The sequence below is a fragment of the Anas platyrhynchos genome, chromosome 5 (assembly GCF_047663525.1).
Source record: "Anas platyrhynchos isolate ZD024472 breed Pekin duck chromosome 5, IASCAAS_PekinDuck_T2T, whole genome shotgun sequence".
Taxonomy (NCBI): Eukaryota; Metazoa; Chordata; class Aves; order Anseriformes; family Anatidae; genus Anas; species Anas platyrhynchos.
The window spans coordinates 36335586-36352490 of NC_092591.1; the positions used below are offsets into that span (position 1 = coordinate 36335586).

The 16905-nt window shown below is 39.6% G+C and overlaps 1 protein-coding gene across 10 annotated transcripts in view; it reads left to right on the forward strand.

The window, feature by feature from the left end:
• MAP3K9 (mitogen-activated protein kinase kinase kinase 9) overlaps positions 1–16905 on the forward strand; it is a 77340-nt gene that overhangs the window by 29667 nt on the left and 30768 nt on the right. For all 10 annotated transcript variants that reach the window (XR_003497351.3, XR_011809701.1, XR_005265993.2 and 7 more), the window contains exons 4-10: positions 3086–3234; positions 6669–6844; positions 9303–9543; positions 10332–10454; positions 11185–11338; positions 14980–15092; positions 15716–16531. Coding sequence is in view for 3 of the 10 variants with exons in the window: in XM_027457487.3 (XP_027313288.1) it covers positions 3086–3234; positions 6669–6844; positions 9303–9543; positions 10332–10454; positions 11185–11338; positions 14980–15092; positions 15716–16531 (1772 nt within the window). In the remaining 7 variants the exon portion in view is untranslated. The remainder of the gene's footprint in view (positions 1–3085; positions 3235–6668; positions 6845–9302; positions 9544–10331; positions 10455–11184; positions 11339–14979; positions 15093–15715; positions 16532–16905) is intronic.

Consider the following 16905-nt stretch of genomic DNA (forward strand, 5'->3'; position numbering starts at 1 on the left):
GCAAGAGAGATGGTAAAATCACACGTGAAATCCTGCCAACCTCCAGCCTCCTCCCTGAAAATCCAATGTGTAGGATTGAACCCAGTGTTAAATGGCTTAAGGGATTACTGGATGGCTGGTAGATGGTTAATTATTCATACAAGTGTCAGTTGACTTGAACACATGGTCTGTTATCACATGGTTCTTTTTGTAATTGAAGTCCAAAAATTACTAGTGAGTGCCAGAAGAATAAATGAGCCTGATCAGTTTTTTCTTCCCAGCTGACAATGTGTAGAGCTCCTTGAATCTTTCTTCCCAGGCCTTTTTTTTTTTGTATAAATCTCCTCTGTCTCTGTTCTTTTACTTTATAATTCCCAGTCCCTTGGTTGAGAATTAATGGAAAACACTCTTCTCAGCAGCCGTTCTCTCACTGCTTAATCAGTTGGGGTGATTTTTATTAAAACACCACTAATTTTGTGGAAGTATTTTATCGTGTTTGGATTTTGGATAGTTATATTGTGTTTGGATTTCTAAAAACTTTCTAAAACCTTTTATCAAAAGCTTTTAAAGAAAGTAAATGTGTTAAACATAATCAAAAGTGATTTTAAAAAGCGATAAATGGTTAGGTAACGACATACACTAATACCAAGTTACTCAGGATAAAAAAAATAATGTACTGCAGATAGCTGAGGAAAATATATGCTATCCTGAATGATAAAAACAGATGAAAGTAATAAATGCAGAATAGTACGTGTAGGAGAATTTTACTTGTGCAATGATGGGCTCTAAATTATTCTATTAAGATTCAATAAAAAAGATGTTGGAGTTGTTGTGGATAACCTAGCTCGTTTTGTAAGGACTCAGAAAGGTAAGGGGCAAGTTAAAATTTAATCGGGAAGAATGAGAGAACTAAACAGGAAATACTGTGCCTCTCCCCAAATTGATCAAACTTTGAGGTTTTGTCATTCCTACAAAAAGGTTAATATGGAATTAATATACAAAAGACATCAATGTCAAACAAAGATGAAATGGCTTCTGTTTGAGAGTAACTAGATTTGGATTTAGCTAGATCAGGATTTGGGGGGCTGGAAAGAAGATTCGGATGTAGTGGGAACCTTTGAAATTGTGGCATGGAAGGACCTAAGAGGAAACATACTCAATGTTCCTGGCATTGAGAGAACTCGGGAAGCAAATGAAGTTATCAAATGGCAAGCTTAAAACAAATAAGCAACTATTTTTTAGCAATGCATCCTTAAATTGTTGAACTCGTTGCCACAGAAATTAGAGGAGAGTAAATGGGTTCAAAAGAGTAGGACGGGTCAATGGAAGAAACACTTGTCAGCTTGCTATGAAGGAGCTGTCTCTGGCTAGGGTTTCCCAGAAGCAGAGAATGTTGTGGGATTGGGTTGTTTGAGGGAAGGCGCTTGAGCCACCTGTGGCAGTGTGGCCAGCCAGTCAGTGTATTTACAGTTAACCTGACGCATGTGCCATCCAGAAGCACAGCCAGATCTCAGCGATATCCCTCTGCTAGCACACAAGGGAGAAGGCCATGCTTGTCTTGGTTTCTGCCAGGAATCACCAGGTTTTATGAAGCATATGCAGGCCTGCAACCTGTTGCTTGAGATGCTCCCTGTCAGGCTGCCGCAGGGGTTATGCTACTGTTGAGCCTTGAAGATGTGGTTCTGTGGTGCAGAAGGGGTGGGAAGGTCCTCTTGCTTTACAAATAATAGCACAGCATGTTGCGGGGGTAGAATTAACTAAACAAACCCCTGAACAACAAGAGCTGTTTGGTATTTAAGGTCTCATGAAATAAATCGCTGAAGAAATTAACGTTACACTCTAGGAATTTGTAGTGATCTGATGTTATCTTCGGCTCTTGAAAACTGCCTTAACAGCAATCACTTTTAATACATAATTGCTTCTTTGACTTTGGCAGCTTAATTTGTAACAATCTTTAAAAATTTATATTTCTGGAGAACATCTTTCTTTTAGGATCCAGATGACGTAAAAGTGTTGGAATTAATATATTGATGTTTGGCACAGAAATGCACGACTACTAACTGGAGAAAGAGGATAGAAAGTTTAAGATGTACAGGTCCATACAGATGATTTTCTTCTCTATTTTTTTTGAAGAATTTGAGAAGATAAAACCCTTGCAGTGATTTTTATTGAATATGTTGAATAGTTTTACTTTTTTAAATTACTGTATTTCTGCCTGAGTGGCAGTGTCCGTTTTCACTGAAGTGTTTTACATTATCATGTCTTGAATTCAGGAGAATGAAGTTACCCAGTTGTATGGAAAAAATATGTTCAGTTTTGCAAAGTTTCCTAAACGTTGTGTCTGCTGTAGGGACAGTTTCGGATTGCTCAGTGAAACAGTTAAAACGAGTGTCAATACATTAATTCATCTGAGGTTGTATACATGTGAAGACATTCAGATAATGTTTTTTAAAGACAATAAGTTTTTACGTAAGTCTCATTTGCTTTGTTTTTAAACCTAAGCAAAGTTAGAAACCGCAGAAGCATACAGTGCAACTCCTGGGCTTAAGAGTGACTGATTTTGAAGAGGGCAGATGCTAAGAATGGATTCTTCCTTCATGGCCACAGGATTCCAGAGGAAGAATCTGCTATGTAATCTTACTATCAGCCTCCATTATAATTGTTATCATAATCAAATCAGCAAAAATCCTGTTTCTGTTGCTTGATATTCACCTCCTAAATTCAGAATTAGGAATGTAGAGGTTGGATTACCATCTGACAATTTCACTGGAGTTTTTTTGAAAATGTGCTAGCAATTACAAAAAGGAAAGCTGACACACAGCCTTTTACAAATATAAATAAGTACACTTCGGGTGACCTTTTATTATTCACCCCCACTTCCAAATATTTTTTTTTAACTAAGCACTTAAGCTATCTTAAACCATCTCTTATTATTAAAAGGAGGTAAAATAACACAATTTACCAGCTTGACAACCACCATGAGCTTACCCAGAAAACTGTAAATTCATCAGCGTACCAGAATCACTCTGATAGGTTTGTGTGCTGTCTTGCTGCCTAACAAAGAATACCTTCAAGTCACTTATTCTCTTTTATCTTTTCTTGATAGCTACGGCGTGCTGCTTTGGGAGCTGCTAACAGGGGAAGTACCATTCCGAGGAATTGATGGACTTGCAGTAGCATACGGTGTTGCCATGAATAAACTTGCCCTTCCAATCCCTTCCACGTGTCCAGAGCCTTTTGCCAAACTGATGGAAGGTAAGCCAGCTCTCGTGTGAGTACGGTTAGTATGATTTGTGCTGTTGAGTATTGCCTCCCGGTTTTGGTTTGATACCTAAGAGCACAGATTTCTCACGTGGCTTTATTCAATGCTGCAAGGTATTGTGGGACCCTGGCTTGGCTGTTAGCATGCTGTGATGGTTAATCTCTTACAACAGTAGTATGTGAAAGAAATTCCCTTGCCGCGTTTTTATCAGCAGGCTTAACTGTGAAAATGGGAGATACTGTTGTCATCATCTAGCTTGTTGCTTTCTAGTAGTGAAAATGCAATGGCACTAAAGCTCCACATAGTTGGCTCTAGTTTGAAACCTTCAACTTGTTTTGAAATTCATAGCTTGAACACTTTGCTAGGCATTGTCAGGTTGATTTAGAATGAAACCCTATCCTACTGACATTTCAGGGAGAGGTTTTAAATGTGGCTTTGACAACTGAAAATAACCCAGATTTTCAGTCAGAATGGTGTCTTTTCTGCATGTGGAGATACTTTGTGCCCAAAGCAGCCCGTGTACGAATGAAAGAAATCAAATGTTGTCAGCAGAGCTTCTGTAGTTCTTAAAAAGGATTCAGTGAGGTAGCTTTTGGGGTGCACCTTTGTGACCTGGTGTTCTGGCAATTGCAACTGCTTGTGTATCTCCCAATCTGTATGCTTCTGTCTGTCTTCCCTTTCTCATCCTCCCTCCCTCTCTCTGAGTACAAAGAACTTTTAGTGTTTTGTTTTTTTCCATCCTTCTATTCCCAAGGGTTTCAAATGGTTATATATAAGCATTTTTGTCTTTATTTCTCAGAAAGAAAAGCTGAGTTAGAGAAATCAAGCATGTTCTATAGCCTTATTGAGCAAAGAGTGAGACCGAATGTAGAATTTATATTCTGGGGCCTCCGGTGGTGTTTTAACCCCAAGAAAGGAATTTTTCATGTAAGAAAATGTTTCTGATGGATTTCTCTGCGTTGGGAATAGTTTTCCATTTCTCTGATCTTTTCTGTATCTGACAAGCTTCAGTTAAGTAAAGTAGAACATCACTCTTACTGTTTTGCTATAAAGGTATCTTACTGGATAGTAGACAGCAGTGGAGCTGCAGGTGTAGTAGCTCACAAGGAATGCAAAGCAAGAAATTGTATCTGAAACAACTGATGGAATCCACAACGTAGTGTTTTGCCAGGGTAGTTTATTTTGGCATGGCTCCCTAAAACAAGGACCCTGAATTTCTTAAACATAAGTGAAGTATCTGCTGATGGGGTTAAAAATAATGCCCTCTATTGGGAAAGTCAGGTAGAGGCGTATGGCCCGTGCTTGAACCCAGCAGCACAGGGGTAAGCACACATTTGGCTCTGGAATGCTCAGCTTCTCCATGTGCGGGGAGAAAAGGAGAACAAGAAAACAATTACTTTCTGCCCCTTCACCAAAACTGTTTTTCAGACTGGCTGTTTCTCGACTGGGTGAACTCTTGTTCCCCTAATGCTGCTTTTGCTTTTGAATTACTGCTCTGGTGGTCTTCACTGAGACAACAAAGCTGAACTTTCCCTCTTCACAGAAAAGATTTGTATGTTACAACTGTCCTCATTAGTGCAAATAATGGCAGATCTAGGCCTGGGAAAATAAAAGCCACGGGCCACCTGCGTAGTTATCCTGTTCACTCATTCATGCATTTGGCTGGCTGCAGCATTTTGTTTTACTTTGGGTCATGTTTGCTTTGCCATGCTTAAAACCTGGTCTAAAGGGGTAGGGATTATGCCACTGACAGTCCAGCTGTATCACCCGTTGCTGCTAATTGGTCAGCAGCAGGGGACCTTGGGAGCACTCTTAATATCCTCAATTCTCTATTTTGATAAGAGAAGCAATTTGAAATCCATAAACACAAATGTGTTCCAGCTTATGCCTCCTGGAACTTGATCAGATACTTAAATACCAGCATCTTGATACCAGCAGTTTCAAAAACAAAGCTCCCAAATGTCAGTAACACTAAAATCAAAGCAGAGAAGATCTGTAAAACCAAGCCTCATCAGTTGCACAGATTTTGCAAAATGTTATTTTTTTTTAATTACAGCTGCTCCTTGTTGTGTTTCAGTCCACAGAAATGATGAGTGCATACTTCTTAGGACATCGCCAGAAATTAAGAATAATGCTACCTTTTTCCCAACAGCAAAGCCTAGAAAACCTTAGAACAAGTTTATAATTCTTGCTTCCTAACGTAGCAATGTATATCTCGAATCCAGTGACCATTTAGAGCACTGATAGTACAGTATGAGCATACTGAGAGAGGTCCATGTACTAGTTACTCCAACTCATAGAGCTGTTGTCCCTAGCTGTGCGAAAAGTGTTTGAATGTTAAGTTTTCCTGTTTCCTTGTTGTCAAACTTTGGCATATAGGAATCTTGCAGTGCTAAAGTGAATTAAGAATATATGTTGAACAAGAACCTGTGTTAAGGGTCAACATGGGATAATGTAGAATGAGGCAGCGATGTTTGCTATGGGGGTTGAAATAAGGTTGAAGTCAGAAGGAAGACTGAATGAATACAGATATCCTACTCAAAAGTGTTGCAAAGTCACACGTTTTGACCTAGTAGCTTTTAAAAACATGATCTTAATGATTTCATAGATGGAGATGTTATTCCACAACATTTTCTATTTCCATGTCTCTTTTCAATGTTCAATTCAAATGGGTAACCAAAAGTCTGTATTTCTAGAGGTCTGTAATTGGGTAAGTCACTGACTGCATTAGATTGTGAATTAAAAAAAAAAAAAAGCTTGTTTATCTATGGTTTCTCTTAAAAGCAAAAGAAAAAATCCCAATCAATTTTCTCTGGATAGTTAGAAGAATCATAAATGGTGCCATTATTTACTTGAATCTCCTATTTTCACTCAATTTGCCCAGTAATTTCACTCCAGTATGCCCAGGCTGCTTTGCAGGAGTTTTGCAGTTCTGTGGGAGATTCAAAATGACTCAGCTTAGCATTAGAAAGAGCTCTGATAGATATTCTTTTACAATATGGCTGTTAACTTTGCAGAGAAAAGGTGCTATAAGAACTGTGTATGAGAGTCTTGCATATCATCTTTACTCAGCACATATAAATTAAAGCCAAATATTTAAGGAAATCATATGCTAATTTTTATACAAAATTGGAAATGTAACTGTAGAATTGGTAAACCTCTGTTTTACTTGAGGCTTTATTGCAATACAACCTAGTAACCAGCTAGTTCAAAATTTTAAACGATGTTGGATATTGTATAAGCGTGAAAGCATGAATTCCATACTTGATTTATGATCAGTGAATAGTCAGTGATAGTGAGAAATAAGAAAGAGTAACGCAGTGTGCATGCCATTGTCAGCCACTGGGGATCAGTAAAGTACTACTCATAGTCTCAAATCTTCTTACCAAGAGATGCTTAATAGTTGCTTGTCTTTGTCCTGTTCTAGATTGTTGGAACCCTGACCCACACTCACGACCTTCCTTTACCAGTATCCTAGGCCATCTCACTGCCATAGAAGAGTCTGGTTTCTTTGAAATGCCCAAAGATTCCTTCCACTCCCTGCAGGAAGACTGGAAACAAGAGATCCAAGAGATGTTTGATCAGCTCAGAGCCAAAGAAAAGGTGAGTAAAAAAAAAAAAAAGTCCTTGCTTATGTTCTCTGGATTATAGTTCTCCTATTTCATCATTCAAACAGGGATCGTTGTTTCGTGCATCCCGGCACTAGATTTGTTTATGCTTTACTGCAGCTTGTAATAAGTCCTTGTGTCAATAGCAGGTTATGATGCACACTAGTGCAGAATCATAAGTCAAATACATGTCTGCATCTTTAAATACACGGCTGCATCCTTAGCTGCTGCTCAATACTGTGGTGAGTATTGTGTCCACTATACTCTGTGCAAATTGCTGTGGTGAGTTGTCTTCATTGTTTAATACATCTGATAACTATTTCACTACAGTATCTTAATGAAGAACTCCAATAATAATTGTTAATAAAAATAGGAGGGATAATTCCAGATGATATACTCCAGCAAACATTGCAGCTTTGATTCTGTCAGGTTTGTGTTCTCTAGGTTGTGGGCACAGCCAAAGTGGGTTAACTGTAATAAACATGAGTGCTAATAGGGGAATGGTCCAACAGCTGTTGTAACTGAAATCCGTCTGGGTAAATAGCAGGGAATGAAGGACCTAGCAGGAATAAAGGGAACAGCGATCATCAGCCTCAAGGAGTGGAAGTTAAGCAAAGAGGATGAAGTTTTGTTCTTCAAACATACTGTCAGAAAGAAAACGCAGCTTGCTGCATCTGCGTTAAAGTCCTTACAGACTGTACAGATGTTGGAATGAAGCACTGCAGTGGAATTATTACTGAAGTAGTAGTAGTTCACTGCCTCTCACCTGAAAACATTCATTTTTAACACCCAACTTGATTTGGGCTCAGAAGTTGGGTTTAGGAGGTATGTGTGTGAGGGGGATGATCTTGAGTTTAGGGGAGAGAAGCCCCAAAACAGTTCTTAAAACATTTCTATGCACATACTATAGTAGCTTTTGGAGGAAAAAGAAAAGCTAATAGGTGTTTCCCTGCTGCACAATGTGGTCCCTTAGCATAAATGTGTTGGAACAGTTCTTGAAAAACAGAAACTGCAACAGAGAAACAGATGACAACAACAGAAGTATCTAGACTGCTCTCATATTTTGAGTACTGTGTTCCTCTACAGCAGTGGGGAAAGATTTAATATCCTATTCACCTCATGAGTACCTCTGTAGTGATGGCACAGGTAACAATGAAATTATTTAAAAAAATAAACATCTATCTGATGTTATGAGTTCAAATTGAAGTAGTTTTTGAATTGAAGATGAGTTCAAAATGAGTTCAAATTGAACTTCATCCTATTTTTTTTTACCTTCTGTAGTGGAAGTAGCCAGCTGGAGATAATTATTCTGAGTGCTGAATTCTTTTGCGCTTGTGGAGAGAAGAGTGCAGTGAGAAGAGGAAAATATTTTGAGATCTTAAGGACCATTTCAGTTGATTCACTTCCTCAACAAAGGAGAGGTCAAAAACTTTGCAATATGGTTCTTTATGCTTGAGAAGCAACCATGCTTGGTGGAAACTGATGGGAATGGCCTCTTCACAATGTTTTCTTTATTGATTTTTATGTTAGAGTTGGGTTTTGTGCTATTTTATGATGCATGGCTTGGAAAGGTTATTTTTAAACAGTTTAAGTCAATACTGAAGCTAACATATGTACTTACTGAACAAGATAGTAAGGATTAGTTCTTTTCAGAGTTAAAAATAAATACTGCAAAATGGGTTCCCATGTACATGGTACTCTCCAGTGGTACTTGAAAACATGTGCATGTCAGGATATCCAGCATCTTTTGTCATGACATTGAATTTAGGATTTAGTGCCTTTTCACAAAGTCACAGAGTGTTTGAGGTTGGGAGGGACCTCTGGAGGTCATCTGGTCCAGCCCTGCTGCTAAGGCAGAGCCACCTACAGCAGGCTGCTCAGGACCATGCCCAGGCAGCTTCTGAATAGTGGTGTTTTTTGAATAACTTCTTGTACTGTCACTGGGCAGCACTGAGCAGAGTCTGTCGTCTTTGCACTCTTCCTTCAGGTGATTATAGACACTGATGAGATCCCCCTGAGCCGCCTTCTCTCCAGGCTGAACAGTCCTGGCTCTCTAAACCTTTCCTCATAGGAGAGGTGCTCCAATCCCTTCAACATGTTGGTGGCCCTTGGACTCTCTCAATTATGTCCATGCCTCTCATGTGCTGAGGAGCCCAGAATGAGGGACAGTACTCCAGGTGTGGCCTCACCACAGAGTAGAGAATTTGGACATATATTTTTGAAGAAATTTTAATGCAAAATGTTAATACTGATTAGAAGGGCCTTGAATGGCAAGCACTGAGTTCTTTAGAATTATTTTTAGGTTTTTGGCTTTCAGCTGAGCCTTTAAACAGTGGTGCTAGCAGTGCAGTGAACATAAGTTACTACTGCTGTACCTTCAGAGTGGGTAGTAGTAGTCTAAATGCCCAGATCATGAGGTAGCTTTTCTTTTCTTCTTTCTGATCTCCCTGTAGGAGCTTCGCACATGGGAAGAAGAGCTGACTCGTGCTGCTGTTGAACAGAAGAACCATGAGGAGTTGCTCCGAAGGCGGGAACAGGAGCTAGCAGAGCGTGAGATTGATATCCTGGAAAGGGAACTCAACATCATCATCCACCAGCTGTGTCAGGAGAAGCCCCGGGTGAAGAAACGCATGGGGAAGTTCAAGAAGAATCGGCTCAAGTTAAAAGATGGCAATAATATCAGCCTGCCTTCAGGTTGGTGATGCAGGCAATGTCAGGTGAAATGGGAGGAACAAGCGAACCTGTAACTTTGGTGCCTCCTTTGTGCTGACACTTAGCATTAGGAAGTACTAGATGTACTTTGGGAGAAAAAACACCTCTGGCATCAAGCAACTAAGTTTGATGCTCTCGTGGCTAGCATTCCCCAAAGGCAACAGTTCAAAGTATATAGGAAAAAAGTGAGTTTGAGATGTTACACTTTTAGTTGAAAGGCTGTATGTGGCTCATAGCAAAAATGTTGATGTTGCAGTTTAGTGTGTTGCAGTTTAGCATGTCACAGCTCAAAATGATCAGTTTAATAAAGATTGTAAAAAGTATGTTGCTGCTCTGGGAATATTTTACAGAATGCAGCAGAAACCATAAGCTACTGGATCTTTTTGCTGCAGGAATCTTAAAAAAAAAAAAATAATAATAATACAAAAAACCACGTTAATAGCTGTGAGAGCACAGCACTACACAGCTAGTTCATATGTGAACTCAAGTTGAACACAAGTAATCTCCAACAGAACCCTGAAAGAAGCGTTAGCTACTGGTGAGGTATCTGGGATGTCAGAGTGTCTTCATGACTGTGAGCATGTCTTTGTCCTGAAGGAACTGTGTGAAAAATGAGCAGCAATTAGCTGTAAAACTTCAGTTTTACATCGGTCTTGTAAATTTCACATTTTGAAGGTTACGATAAACAATTTATTCTTCTTTCTTATATTTAAAAAAATGTAATTGTGTCTTTCTGCTTATGTTTTGAATTCTTTTCTTTTGATAAACAGATTTCCAGCATAAATTCACTGTGCAGGCTTCTCCAACGATGGATAAAAGGAAAAGCTTGATCAGTAGCTGCTCCAGCCCTCCTGCAAGTCCTACCATTATTCCCAGACTCAGGGCCATACAGTGTAAGGAGCTCAATGTAGTATTGAATTTGGGAAATGTGCAGTCTGTCAGCGTGGTAAGATGCCAAGATTCCATATCTAGGACAGGACTGTAAAAAATGTTCCTAAAATGTTGGCCTTGTGCCCTGCATGTATGAATTTAGAGAGAAAAATAGCGTATGTTGGCAAGTGGGAGTGGGGAGTTGGGTTTTGTGTTCTTTGGAGACTAAGCCTCACCTATGTTCTTGAAAGATTGCTGCTGTACTGTACAGAAAATACATTCCTTGGATGTACAGGCTGATCTTTAGAAGACTAAATTTGCAGAGAAGATCTGTGAAACGCAGTTGAAGATGATTAAGTTACTGCTGGAAGGACAGAAAAACAAGGATGTTGCCATGAAAATGGTGTTCCCATAATAACACACAATTAGGGAGATAAATGTGTACTAGAAGTATGAAAGGAATGTTAGTGGATGTGTAGTGTTTGTATCAGTGTCACATTTGTGTTTCTAGTATCAAACTGGTATTTCTAAAAGGGAAACCAGTGGAGAAATAAAGTCATAAAGCCTGTCTACAGTAATTTGAAGGGATCTGGTTGTTAGATTAGTGTTGATACATCCTGAGAATTATGTGGAAGAACCCCAAATGGACACTTCAGTTACTATTCTTCTGGCCTGTGTTCTTTGCGTTGTTTTGGGACCAACCTGGTTATCTGTTTTTTTCCCATTTTCTCTCTGTTTTTCCCACTTGTTTAGTGACTCCTGCTGAAAGCAGTAAAACATGGGGACGAAACTCAGTCCTTCCAAAGGAGGAAGGAGAGGAAGAAGAGAAGAGAGGCCAGAAGAAAAAAGGGCGCACGTGGGGACCAAGCTCACTTTGTCACAAGGAGCTAGGTGCAGGAGAAGATGGGTAAGAAGAGAGGGCCTGGAATCAGGCTGGTGTCCAGGTTCTGAAGCTGGTTATAAGCTGGCTCACAGGAGATTTGCCTGCCTTCTTGCAAGCACTTTTCTGCTTACAGATGTGCTGTGCCTGAGGTGTTAGAGATCCAAAACAGAGATCCATGTTGCATTCATTGCCTTGCTAGAGGTCCAGTACAGACCTGATGATTTTGCTGCCCACTGTTACCTCACGTGTTACTTTAAGCAGTAAAACTTACTTTTACACAGCTCCTTAGCTGCGTAAAACTATTTTTTTTCTAGGTTTTCTTTATTTTCAGGCTCAATTTATTGTAATTTCATATCGTATCTGCAAATACTTATTTTACAATTCTCAACTATGATTTTTAGAAAGATTTTCCATGATGCTGTTTAAAAAGTATCTGTAGAGCCAGTCAAACATCGCCTTTTCCAGGTTTTTTAAAGGACACATGTACCTTCAGTGAATATGCCGTAAAAGTGATATTCTACAGAGATGTGAGTTGCACCTGGCCCTTTTTTGTAGATTCTTGTTCTATGGCACCATTTTTTCCCTTGTGAATTATTTCTACCCATCCTCAGATTATTGCTGAAATGCTGCTTAAAAAAGAGGAATATTTTAATGATCTAAGACTCGTGAGAGGTTTCAATGCCTCATGATTTTTAGTGGAATTTGAAGTTTATTCCGCTGCTAAATTGATAGGTTGACTTTTGCCATATTTTCATCAGGGGAAAATAAGATAACTAATAAGATATTTTTTCTTTAATATTATGTGCTCAGGTGTGAAACTCTTAGCAAATAGATGTTTATATAATGTATCACCACTGCAGTATTCTGCAGGAGGGCTTAATCTAAGCATTCAGTGCTGAAGAAATATTCGGATAATTCCCTCAATAATAGGCTTTAACTTTTGGTTAGCCCTGAAGTGGTCATGCAGTTGGACTAGAGGATCTTTTAAGGTCCCTTAGAACTGAACTATTTTATTCTATTCCAGTGAACCACCTTCTTCATTCACAGTACTCTTGACATATGTTAACAGGGCAATGTGGAGGAAACTTCTTTGCCTGTGCTTTATCTGTACTGTAGACAGAGCATTGCATTCTTCAGAATTAAAACATGCTATATTTTACAGGCATTAATTATTCTAAAAATAAAAAGGTCAGGAGATTACTGAAGCTGGTAGAGAAACACTTCTGCCTTGAAGTAATAATTAGAATTTGGGGAATAAATCTTTTTTTTTCTGTTTTCCTGGTCCTTCCTGTGCAGTCTGAAGAACTGCTTTTGAGTACAGACAGCTGAAAAGGAGTTACATGCTAACTGTGCCTGCTCTTAAAATTATCCTGTTCTCTTGAAAACTGTGATGATCTGTACTATTCACCACCTTTTCCAGGAAGGCATTGTAAGACTATTGCATTTTGCAAAGTATCTGAAATATGATAGTGTTACTGAGAGGGCAGTGTGGTTAGCATACAATGAACTGCTGCTTCTCACTGACTTCATGCCAGACTCAGATTATTGAAAAGGAATAGGGTTGCAGTAAATATTAGTACCTTGGTTGATAGAGTGCTTGCTATTCTTTTCTTTTTTTGTCTGATTTGGGAGAATAGGGATAAAAAAAGAAGTTAGTCGAAGAGCTAAACTTAGCATAGAAAAGTCCAGTGTAAGTTTTCCCCATGACACTGCTGGTAACAGTACTGCTGCTGTTCCATCTGCTTATGCAACTCTGTGATGAAGCCAATTTGAATCTTCCTCTTTACCATCCCTTTCAATGTATTTTCCATAGGATGTAATCAAAAGTTAAGACAGGAATTACACTACAGCAATTGCTGTGAGATTCTCTAGCATGAGTTAATTTACCTATAATTAAGTAAAGTCACGAATTGATTAGAGTCATTATTCACCCTTCTGCATCTATCTTTGGGCATAAGAAATAGTAGCAGCAGAAAGCAGCATAAGAAGTAATGAGCAGCAGAAAGTTGTAGCATATTCTCAAGGATATCCACTGCACAGGTCTTCAGGGTCTCCTGGTAGTGTTTCATTACATAGCTGAGTGTAGTGTGGAGGGAATAAATTGCAAAATTGTAAAATCATGTGGTTTGTCTTTCTCGACAAGTAGGATTCAGTACTGTGCTGTCTGGGTTCAAGTTCATAGCAGGGTACTGCATATGCCAGAACGATTAATGGTGGGAAAATGACGAACTTTTGAGACAAGTGAGACCTGTGTAGGCTGCTTTTTGTGAAATCTAAAACTATTCCAGAATGTTGGAAACAGCGAGTACTTTTGAAAAGTAATGTCTATAGAATGGTGATCAACCAGCTGAACACGTGCTGAATCAAGCTTAAACCTTGTGACCTTGCTATAGTGATATTGTTTGTCTGATGACAAGCATGGCTTCCCAGTTAGGTAGAGAATAGAGGAAAAAATACATACCGAGTATGTATAACCTTGAAATCCTGGCATGGAAGTCATCTTAGACATGCAGAATGATTCCTGTGAAAAATTAGAATCATGAGAGAGTTCATTACAATCCTTCCCTTACAGAGAAAGGAGGATAAGAGCGTATACAAGCTGTCTCTTTTCAAAGAACAATACAAGTTAGTCACACAGCTACAAGAGGTCTCTCCTACTAATTTTTCAGTTCACTCAGTAACAAAGAGATGCTGTAGTATGTCCAGTTGGGATCATTCAGACTATACATAGATATTTTTGTCTCCTTTCACTTCAAGTTCTGACTGTCCAAAGTGCTTTTTAGGCTTTTTGCCAGCGCTGACATGTTTCATGTTGGAGTTGTAGAAAGGCACCGTAGATATCCCAGTTCAGAGAACGTTAACTGAAGAATAAAATGTTGTTGACTTGTTGATGTGTCAAAAAAAATTGTGCAAAGTACTGTGGTTGTTTCTGATGTCATGAAAATATTGCAGGGAACGAATAGGATGGTGATAATGAAGATCTGCATAGGGACTACTAATGAGCTCAGGTGCAAAGTAAAATGCCTTTGAACTCAGATGACTTGAAAGCAGGGATTTATTTATTTATTTATTATTTATTTGGTTTGATTTTTTGGTCTATAACTCAAAAGCAATGGCATGATATATGGTGTTTAGTTACGTATTTTTCCATAATCTGTAGTTCATGCTTTTAACTGCCTGTACTTGAATGCAGTGTTTCCTTTAAGGGAAAGTGTTGGGTCTTATAATATAGAGGCATCTAACTCCGCTGTTTTAATGACTTCAGCGTTTTGCATTCCCATTAAGTTATCTTTGATTTTCATTGTTTATTTGTATTTCACATGGAAATGTTTTTGTAGATATTTTTTCCCTCCTCCTGCTGAGCGCTTTTTGTACCTGCCGTAGTAGTTTTGCCTTGATTTAAAATGAAAATACCTAATTTCTGTAGTGGTGCTTTGTATTATTCTTCATTCATAGTCGTTGTTTATCAGCAGAGATCTTTTGGCAGCTATGCTATTACAAATGAGGGAAGTGTTGTAAAATGCCTTGCTATGGGAGGACCTTAAGTCTATGCAATTAAGGTAGATACATGCATGACCTAAATAGAGCAGTAGAGAATATAGAGGGAAAGAATGATAGGTTATTGTCAGCATTGTACATTTTATCCTGTCTTTCTATTATTTCAGTCTAAAAGCTCTGGTAGAAGGATACAAACAGTGGTCATCCAGTGCACCAAACCTAGGGAAGATCCAGAGAACTGCACCTGCTTTTCCAGGATTCACCAGCTTAGCGGAGATGGGTAAAGGATTTCCCTGGACTTCTTATCTCCACTTCCATTCACATTTGAATGAACTTTTCCTTTCCTGACCTTTACCTGGTATCTTACAGCAGTGTTTTCATTTTGGTGGCATCTGGCTTTTCTTTATTCTGTGTGTAATAACTTTCTCCTTCTGGATTTTCTTTTTCTTCATCTCTGTTCTTGCATTTCTTATCTGTCAAGCTTCTCTTAATTCCCTCTTAACTCCTAGTTACCTTTCAACTCATTTGCTGTTAATATTTAGGTGAGCAGTATGGTTACACCTTTACTTGATGGGAGAGATCCTTATTATTTTCCTACCTGTTCACTCCTGATTCCCAAACTAATAACTGAAACGTGGATTTCTTCTGATATGCTGTTCCTTAATTGATCCTGAACAGATCAGCAAGCCAGTAACTTCCACTGGGATAGCGTTTTCCAGCTACTTGTCTCTGCTTACCTGTTTGGAAACAGTAGTTTGTGTTTGGCAATTGGTGAATGGTGCTTGTGAAGAGAAAGATGGTTGCATCTTCTGAGAAGAAATTTCTCATGTGTAATTGTAAGACAGGGATTTTTGCCTATGAATCTTACATCAATGCAAAGTATTTCTTGTGTTTGCTTTTCAGATGATGAAGACAGCGAATGTCTTAATGGGGAGGGCAAAGTGCACCCTTCACCTGGGCACAACCAGTCATACCTCTGCATCCCATTTCAGAAGAATGAAGACTGGGATGGGCCTTCTAGTGATGCCAATGATGAGTCCACCCCTGTGAACTCTGCTACTAGCACCCCACAGCTGACACCCACCAACAGCCTCAAACGTAGTGGCTCCCACCACAAACGGTGTGAGGTTGCCTTGCTTGGCTGTGGAGCGGTGCTGGCTGCTGCAGGCCTGGGGTTTGATCTGCTAGAAGCAGGGAAGTGCCAGCTGCTGATTGAAGAGGAGCCAGAGCCACCCAAGGAGGAGAAGAAAAAGCGTGATAGCATTTTCCAGCGAGCTGGACGCCCGCGCAGGAGCACTAGCCCACCTTCCCGAAAAATCTTCAAAAAAGATGAGCCCATGTTGTTGCTAGGCGAGCCATCCACATCCCTCACCCTTCTTTCCCTGTCTTCCATTTCCGAATGTAATTCCACCCGGTCCCTGCTGCGCTCAGACAGTGATGAGATTGTGGTGTATGAAATGCCTGTCAGCCCTGTGACGGTCAAGGCTCCCTTGCCAGCCATTAACAACCCGTTAGTCAATGTCCAGATTGAGAGGTTCAAACAAGACCCCAACCAGTCCCTGACTCCCACGCATGTGACGGTCTCTTCCCACACCCAGCAAGGCGGGCACAGGCGCACACCTTCTGATGGGGCCATCAAAGGGACCGGACTAGTTGTCAATGGGTGCCCAACCAGTGGATGCCCTTCCAGTAGCTGTTTAACTGGAGCACTGGGAGCAGGTAGGTTTTCAGCCATCTTCCTTTTCCTCTTCAGAAGAAGGGCCCAAACAGTATAATTGCAAGTTAGGAAGTAAACATGTTGCTTATACAGCATCTGTGTTGATGGCCAGTCCACAAGAAGGGCTCGTGGATGCTGTCTTTACACAAATAATGAATGGAGCAATGCAGTAACAATCTGTTCCATCATCTCTACACCAAGGAACTCTGCTTCACGATGCTGTGAGGTAGAGTATGTTGTTTCTTAGACAAAGATGCAAGGTGCAACTGCTGTTCATTTTTAGAAGTTCTTCAGAATTCCATCTGTTGCCTTTATACACTTGTTTGTATTGGTGTTATAATTTCAAAGCAAATTCTAATCTTTATGGTAGTGAAGA